Raw genomic sequence first — 8,483 nt, forward strand, 5'->3', positions numbered from 1 at the left:
GGCCGCCCGCCTGCTCCGGTGAGTGCGGCCTGGTCCGCCCCAGCCCGCGGCCTCCGTGTAGGCCTCAAAGCCTCGGTCTCGATTTTTACAGCGCGCCGGGATCGGGCGCCCCACTGCGGCGTGAGGGGGGGGAGGGGGGGGGCGCGCACCGGGACGGCCCTGCGCCGCGCTCAGCCCCGGGCCAGCTGGGCCGTGGGGATCGGGGCGTGCTCCCACCGCCCTGCCAGGCCTCCGCACGGCCAGCCCCACACGGCTGGCGGCCCCATAGCGTCCAGGGGGCCAGGGCGTGTGGCCTTGGCCTGGGTTCGGGGTGCTGTGCTCGTGATACAGGTTTGGGGTTTCTCTTTCAGGTGGGGTCTCAGCCCAGCGTCGGCCTGCCAACCTACGGACAGCTCGGAGTGGCTGTGGCCTTCGGACAGGGAGAGGCTCGGCTGTGGGGCCGCTTCCTTGAGCTGCCCTGAGCACGGACAGCTTGCTGAGCAGAGCAGCGGACAGAAGGCCCCATTGGTGGTGAGTGGACTTAATGTGGCCAAGGAGTGGTGTCAGTGATCTCCCCTGCGTGGTGCTGCCTCCAGGCTGCTCTCTGCTGAGTGACGGAGCAGCCAGAGGGGAAGAGGTCAGCTCTGCCCTCGGGTTCAGTATTTCTTGGGGGTGGCAGCTGGCCGTGAGCCAGCACTGTGCCCTCGCAGATGTAAAGCCAACTGGATCCTTGGCTGCATCCAAAGCAGCATGAGCAGCGGGTGAGGGAGGGGATCTGCCCCTCTGCCCTGTGCTGGGAGACCTCACCTGGAGCACTGCGTCCAGATGTGGAGTCCTCCATACAGGAGAGACGTGGACCTGCTGGAACACGTCCAGAGGAGGGCCACAGAAAGGTTCCCAGGGATGGAACAGCTCCCTGCGAGGACAGGCTGAGAGCTGGGGCTGTGTGGCCTGCAGACAAGAAGGCTCCGAGGAGAGCTGAGAGCAGCCTCTCAGTACCTAAAGGGGCTGTAAGAAACAAGGGGACAGACTTGTTAGCGGGGTCTGTGTGATAGGACAAGGGGAAATGGCTTCAAACTAAAAGAGAAGAGTCTTAGACTTGATATAAGGAAGTTCTTTACAGTACGGGTGGTGAGGCACTGGCACAGGCCAGAGGGGTGGTGGATGCCCGTCCTTCAGATACCTGAGGTCAGGGGACGGGGCTCTGAGCACTTGATGAAGCTGTGGGTGTCTCTGCTCAGCGCAGGGAGTGGGACCAGGCAGCCTTTAGAGGTCCCTTCCGACTCAAACTGTTCTATGATTCTCCAGATTTGGCAGTAGGGCTGTGTGCTGCTTGGCACCTGTGACTAGGCTTCTGGCTGAGGGATAGCTGAACTCATCCAGCGTAGCAGCAATCCTCCATTTCTGTCTCTAGGGTCACTCAAAATTAGAATTTCGGAAAGTCACTCTGTGGTTGGCTGCCTGGTTGCAGGGATGGGGATTCTGCCTTTTAGCTCTGCTCTGTACAGCCAGTCCGGGGGAGCTGAGTGTGGTGCAGGCCTCTGTGGCCGCTTGGGCCGAAGGAGAGTTCAGTTCTATGGAGGAACTCCAGGTCTGTTAGCAGGAACACCAGTCTGAGCTCTGCAAGGAAAACCCCAAGTGCAGAGCTCTGGTTCCTGACACCCGGCTGAGGACAGGGAGGAACAGCCCGGAGCTGATTCCCTTCCTTCCCTCAGGAGCACTCCTGGGGGTTATTATTTCTCATGTTCCCATCACCTCATTCCCTTGGCGCAGAGCAAGTTTTCCGGGAGTGTGAAAGAGAGCAGAGTCAGCTGTGAAGCTGTGGCTGCTTTGTGTCTGCCGTGCTGGGAGAAGGAGGAATGCTGCTGGGGACTCCCTGGAGCAACACCTGGTGTTGGCTAGGGCTCTTCTGAGCCAGAGCCACCTGTGAACGTCCCTTTGTCCCCTGTCAGAGCTGGCCAGGCCGTGGCCACATTGTTCACACAGAGGGACCGGGACGAGGGAGCTGGCTCACTCCACTTCCTGAGGAAACGTGGTGAAGGGAGGGGGGAAATCCTCACTGCAGAGCTCTTGTTGTGCAGCTGGAAGGGCTCATCCTGCTGCTGGGGCTGGGCGCTCTGCTCCTTTGTGTCTGGTGTCAGCCTGCAGCGTCGGTGTGCTCGTCAGTGCTGCTGGGTCTTGTCTGCAGAATGGAGCACAATTCCAGCTAGGGATGGTGCTGTGTTTTGGTCTCGTTGTTTAATCTGAATTGGTGTTTTTTGTTGCCAGGAGTTACTGTTATGGTTGAAAGGGTGCAGTGCAGTTTGGCCACGTTAATGCTACGCCAGGCGTGGCCGCAAGGGTCAGCTCCTGGGTTTGCTGGGTATGATCCAGAGAGTAAGATGCATTTTGTAAGTAGGTTCCTCCTGGGAAGGTATTCCAGAGCTCCCCTCACAGCTGGAAAGAAGCCTTATTCTGACTTCCAGCCTAAATATAGTAGCATCTGGTTCCCCTTATCCACCAGCACACGTCAGGGAACACTTCACTATGTCAGGATTGAGAGTTCCCTTGGAATGGCTTGCATCATCCTCTGAAAACTAAAAAATTGAAGCTGTCTTGTAATGAAAACAGCACTGCCGGGTGCAGGTGGTAACTAATTAACCCAAAAGCTGGCCATTTGACCTGCATTGGTTGCTTCAGTGTTTGCAGGAGTCATTAGTCATGCTGCGACGGCACTTCTTGTTATGTTGAGAGTGGATCGTTCAGGTCTTACGTGAGACTCTCCTCCAGCGAGCGTAGCAAGCTCTGTGGTGTGAGGTCCTGTTGACTTTCTAGGCTTCGTGGCAGCCAGGTTGTGGATCCCATCGCTGCTTGCAAACCATGTGTACCTTATCTCAAGGCACCCAGGTTGCATTGTGGTGTGTGTGCAGGATCTGGACTCCGGGGATCCTTTGTGCTCCTTCCTGATCAGCTGCAGTTCACAGTGATCGAGTTCTCTGACTGTAACAGCCGTCTCGTTTTTATTCCTGTTTGTAGCTTGGCACCTTGGAGGAGAAAGGATGGCTCAGGAGACGAACCAAACCCAGGTGCCTCTGCTGTGTACCACTGGCTGTGGGTTCTACGGCAGCCCCCGCACCAACGGGATGTGCTCCGTCTGCTATAAGGAATTCCTACAGAGGCAACAGAGCAGTGACCGGATAAGCCCTCCAGGTAGAGGATTTTTGTCCAAGAAGTCTATGTTAAATGAGTGCCACCGACTGGGTTTGAGCGTGGTGCTGGTCACCATCAGATTTAATCCCTCCTGGAAATCTTTGCTCCCTGTACTAGGGTGTGTTGTTTTCCTCCCAGTGGCAGCTGTTTGTGAAGCACCTTCCAGTAAACTGTAAAACGTCACTTGCTCTAACAGCGGCACAGACTTTTAGCTATAACCTGCTCCCCGGGCTGTGTGACTGCTAGAAATCATATCAGATCTCTCCAAATAAATCATTTTTTGGGCAAGACTTTGGACTTGAGTTTGCATAGTTTTCTCTCTGGGGTTGACGAGCGAAAGCAATGAAATAAAAAAGTTACTTTCACAATGTACACAGCTGGCCTATCGCTGAGTGGGGAGCAGCTAAGCATGCATTTCCATCCTGACGTTTCTAAGACTTCACCAAGATTGTGCTCTTGTCTCTTAGCAGCCAGTGGTCCCAGCAGCAGCCCCGTGGCATCGGACTCGATTGCAGGGCAGCGAGCAGAGGAGGACTCCACGCCTGAGGATGCGACAGCCAGGTGGGGGCATGGTCTGTGGGTGTCCCTGCAGCTGTGCTACAAACCAGCCCTAGGACACAAGGGACAGGCTTTCATCCTTTGCATGGCCAAGGGGATCTGTAAAACAGGCTGGGTCAGACGCAGTTTGCTGTGTTCCTGGTTGAACTGGAAATTAGAGGTGTCCCTGATGATCGTGGCTGATTGAGAGGCAGGTGCCAGAGGTTGGTAGTAAACTAAAACCCTGTAGGAAACTGGTTCTCTTACAGCTGGGGCACCTGCTCTGTCCATAGCTGTGTTCAGTTGCTCCATTTTGACTCAGTTGGAAGTGAAAGCATCTGGTGATGATCCGGTCTGGAAGCTGCAAGAGCTGCATTAGGGATCTCAGCCATGGTTGACAGAGTGGAGCACACTGCTTATCTCTCCCATCACATTGCAGTCATGACTCGTAACTGTTTCCCCGGTCCTGGACTTGTTTGGATGGGCTGCTGGCTTTGGGATGTAATTGGGTGGAAAAGGAAACTGAGATCATCACACATTCATTCCGTTGGTGTCTATAAAGAACTTTGATCCCGGCTCCCAAGGGGTACAGGCCTGCTGTACCCCTGAGCTCCACTTGAGTGTAATGAAACTAACGATGGGCTGAAGATCTCTCCCGTGTAACTGTTCCTCAAAGGACACTATTTACGTTTGCTCTCTGGTTTGTTTATCTGTTGCTCATGCTCCCAGTGCTCAGACTCCCGTGACCCACCAGATGACAGCCATGAGCATATCCAGAGAAGAAGGCAGCAGTGAGACAGAAGGGCTCGTCAAGACAGAAGAGGCCACCTCCGCATCTTCCTCATCAGGTGGGCTGGTTGGTTTGGCTTTGGCACGAGACTGGATGACACCCATCTAGCAAGCTGGTTTGAGCAGCAAGTACGATAGTGAAAGAGACTCGAAAGAGCCTGCCCCTCGTTTCTGTTAGTGGGATTAAAGGAGGCCAGGGCTGGATCCTCAAAGCCATCTCCCCAGCCAGGTTTCAGCACCCTGCAGGTGTGTATCTGCCAGCAGCTGCAGCTCCTCCCTCCCGTTGGCTCCAGCCTGCTTAGGTGCTGTAGGAAATCAGTGACCTTCAGCAGTCTGGCTTTCAGAGCTCAGTTTTCCTTTCAGTAGATTAGTGACAGTGATGAGTATCTGTGCAAAGCATTCTGAGACCTACATATGAGGAACACTTACATAAGAGTCAACAAAAACAATTATGGCTACTTGCAAGGGGTTAATTATTTTTTTTTAATTTTTTTTAAACAGATTAACTCCAGGCTCAGATGTACACATCAACTAAGCTGACCATCCCTATGCATTCTTAACCTATGGCAAAAGCGCCAGATAATTCTACTTAGCATTAACTTTCCTCAGCAGGAGAGAGCTGTGCCTTATGTATGCCTTAGCTAAACTTTAGTGACTCGTTGGTATTTCTGAGCCGTGGACTTGGGGAACGGGAGTGGGGAGAAAACATGAAGCTGTGTGAGGTGTAGGTCTCCATCTGTGGAAGAAGAGAAGTCTCGGTTTGGGGTCTGATGTCTGCAGGCTGTTAACTCGAGTTAGGGCAGCGTGCGTGCAGAGGTGTTGTCTGGCACAGACCCACAGTCAAGCAGCTGCAGGAATAAAATGGTGCTTCTCTTAGTTTATCAGGGTAACAGAACTCTGGTCTCCGGTTCAGGTACCCTCCTCGAACCATCGCAGAGCGCAGCCGAGGACAAAACATCTCCAGAGAAACCCAAACAGAAGAAGAAGAATCGCTGCTTCACGTGCCGGAAGAAGATCGGGCTGACTGGTGAGACCCTGAGCGGGGGAAGCCTCCCTGCAGCCCCAGCAATCTGCTTCCTTAGCCCTGCCCACGGGTCGCCTCGAGCTGCCCTCCTGCCTGAGCTCACAGGGTTGGCGTGGCTCAGTGCCTGGGGGTGCACCTGCAAGGCGTGCTGCTGGGCAGGTGGGAGGGGGACTGACTGCAGCCAGCGCTGTCCCATCAGTAGCACGGGGAATCTGACGCTCTCCATGGCAGCCCTTGAAGTCAGGGTTGCAGAACTGGATGGAGCGGTGCAGCTGAGGTTATTTCTGCTCCTTGGCAGAAGCTGTTTGCAGAAACGCAGGCGGTGTTTGCTGTAGATCTAATTGCACTCCTTTCAAGGCAGCGATAAATCCTTGCTACTGCTGACGTGAAGTGAGTTAGACCCAAACAGAAATCCCGCTCCAAGAATTCAGGCTGTTTGTGAGGGTTGCTTGATTTCTGCCGTTCGCTTTCTGAGAGCAGGAAGCTCTCAGGTGCTGCTCCTCGTTGAGCCTGTGAAGCTCAAAGGCGAGAGGTGCTGTGACGGGAAGCAGGGATCAGTGGGAGAACGTGATGTGGAAAGGAAATTTGTGAAGCAATTACCTTGGTCAGGGTTTGTTAATCTCAAAGCATCGTGCCTCTAAACTGACTCTTGGCATTTAGGTATCCCTGCGCCGTGCAGCTCACGCTGTCCCAGCAGCACACTCTCCTCTCAGAGAGTTGCATGTGTGCTTCTGCCTCCATGGATGCGTGCTGCTTTGGCAGAGTCTGTCCCAGAAGGTTTGCCCAGCACCTGGCACTCTGCTGCCTGAGCTTGCCTAGAGATTTCGGGGTGCTGCCGTAGAAGAAGTGCAGGTTTATGAGGCTGGGATTGCGGGCAAGGAAGGGAACTCTGTGCCCAGCCTTCAGATCTGCGGGGAGGGTTATTTTCCAGTAGGAATCCACTTGCAGAAAATTCCTGTGAATTCAGGGCATTTAGGATAAAATGGGTTTTCTCAAACGGGCGTAAAGCGCTGCCTCACAGCATTGTGTTTGTGTTCTTCACAGCCTATGGTTGCTGCAGGGAGGAGCGTGGTTCGCTGCCACTGCAGTGGGGAGCTGAGCTGCTGTCCTGCAGCACATCCCTCCCCTTCTCCGTGCCTCAGTTTCCCACAGTGCTGTGTTGATGGTGACAGTTCTGAACAGCGCTGTCTCTAAGCGGAGTGACTGAGTTATGACCTAAATAACTTGAAAGCCACGCTGATGAGGTGAAGGAAGGTTTTGTTTGCTGCCTCGCTGCTGGTCAGCCCGGGTGCTGCTGCTGTGCCGCCCCAGCTCAGGCTGCAGCTTGGGTTAGGAATCTGGACACAGAGCTCCTCAGCACTTTGAGCTCTTCCTGCATTAGTGGAGCTTAGTGGTGTAGCAGGAGAGGGCCCTGCCGCCGTCCTCCTGCTGGATGGGGACTACCATGGCCTTGTCTCTGCTCTTCTTCCCTGTAGGCTTCGACTGCCGCTGCGGGAACCTGTTCTGTGCCATTCACCGATACTCGGACATGCACGCCTGCCCCTACGACTACAAGGCAGAAGCTGCTGAGAAGATCCGGAAGGAGAACCCCGTCGTTATAGCTGAGAAGATCCAGAAGCTGTGAACGGGGCTGAGCAGCTCGAACTCCAGCCTGGTAGCCTGGTGCTCCTCCCTGTCCTCCCAGCCTTCCTCCTCCTCCCAGCCCCGTTAGTGGATATGGGGATCCAGCAGCACACGCAAACCAGCACCCGGACCGGGATACTCCTTGCACCTCCTTGGCAGAAGCATGGTGTTCCTTTTCTCCCTACAGTCCTTCAGGGCTCAGCAGATCCATTGCTGTCCAGCTTTCACGAGGACACGGGCCCGACACTGCCTCACCCGCTGCAGCACTGAGACCGCGGCACTTCTCCTCCCCAGCCAGCCCACCCCTTCGTCCCACGGCTCCAGGTTGTGCAGACTGCCTGGGACTCGTGGCTGGAGCCCCCGAGCTGCCTCCATGCTCCCCCCCCTCCACCCCATCCCCTCCTCCCGATGGCTGCGTAATGGGGAGCCGAGGAGTCCCAGCAGCGATCCCACCCCTGCTCCCTAAGAGGTGTTTGGTCTCAGATGCAGCAAAGAGGATTCTGTAGTTTTAACGCTCCCAACCCCACGTCCCTTTTCCCTTTCAGAAGCTGTTGTTGAAGCAACTGCATCGTTAAGCTGCAGAGTATGGCACAGTAAAGTTATTTTGTGGCTTGCCGTGACACAGACACCCTCCAGCCACAGGTCAGGACTTGGAAGCAAGCACTGGGGTGGGAGCAGTGTCACTGGGAGGGTCCTGGGGGGCCCAGAAATGCACACAGAGGCTCTGAGTCTTTCCAGAGAACACGGGGGGAACCCTGGGGAACAGGGAAGCGAACATTGGGGGGCTGTGGGGGCAGGGAAGGGACGGGCACCGGGGCTCTGCTCCCATGGAAAGTAGGGTGGGGGTCGCTGGGTTCTGGCTGTCAGCAGCACCAAAATCCCAGCGTATCCCAGGGGACAGCGGCAGCCACGGGGGGGGTGTTGCAGTGGGGCACGGGGAAGCCCTACGGCCAGCAGGGTTCTGTGTGGGTGCAGGGCTCACACCGGGCTCCCTGGGGCCGTGCCTCCAGGTCAATGTAAAGAAACCGCACGGTGGAAGCCTGGCATTGTGCAGGGCTTGGGGGTGCTGCAGCACGCGGACTACGTGCATGGGAGGAATCCCCGGCGTGGGTTTCCTTGCCCGAGCAGCACGCTTGGCTGCCCCTGCAAAAGCCGCAGGAAAGCAACCGTGCAGCGCTGGGAAGGTGCCAGCCCTGCGGGGAGGAACGCAGCAGCCCGGCTGCGTGCAGAGCAATGCAGAGCAATGCAGCGCAGTGCAGCGCAGCGCAGAGCAGCGCAGCGCGGTTGCATTGCAGCTGCCACGAAAGCGCGCGCGCGGCGTTGTCCTGGCAACGGGTGGGCG

General features: G+C 55.9%; 1 protein-coding gene across 3 annotated transcripts; it reads left to right on the forward strand.

The window, feature by feature from the left end:
* Positions 1–7,765, forward strand: LOC110388983 (AN1-type zinc finger protein 5-like). 3 transcript variants are annotated; one of them, XM_021378830.1, is made up of 7 exons: positions 1–18; positions 351–510; positions 2,995–3,168; positions 3,636–3,729; positions 4,435–4,553; positions 5,408–5,521; positions 6,994–7,765. In XM_021378830.1, the coding sequence occupies exons 3-7, from the start codon at positions 3,018–3,020 to the stop codon at positions 7,140–7,142; spliced, it is 627 nt and encodes a 208-aa protein (XP_021234505.1). In that variant the 5' UTR covers positions 1–18; positions 351–510; positions 2,995–3,017; the 3' UTR covers positions 7,143–7,765. The 3 variants fall into 3 exon arrangements, with proteins under 3 accessions (XP_021234505.1, XP_021234507.1, XP_021234506.1); XM_021378832.1 differs by having other exon boundaries at positions 3,639–3,729; XM_021378831.1 differs by lacking the exon at positions 1–18 and having other exon boundaries at positions 298–510.

The sequence above is a fragment of the Numida meleagris genome, chromosome 27 (genome assembly GCF_002078875.1).
Source record: "Numida meleagris isolate 19003 breed g44 Domestic line chromosome 27, NumMel1.0, whole genome shotgun sequence".
In the NCBI taxonomy this organism is placed as follows: Eukaryota; Metazoa; Chordata; class Aves; order Galliformes; family Numididae; genus Numida; species Numida meleagris.

Bases quoted from the DNA above. Each gene is read 5' to 3' on its own strand.
- LOC110388983 (XM_021378830.1), top strand. From the start codon at position 3,018: ATGGCTCAGGAGACGAACCAAACCCAGGTGCCTCTGCTGTGTACCACT. The intron at 3,169-3,635 runs GTAGAGGATTTT...CTTGTCTCTTAG, and splicing joins TGACCGGATAAGCCCTCCAG to CAGCCAGTGGTCCCAGCAGC. The intron at 5,522-6,993 runs GTGAGACCCTGA...TCTTCCCTGTAG, and splicing joins GAAGAAGATCGGGCTGACTG to GCTTCGACTGCCGCTGCGGG.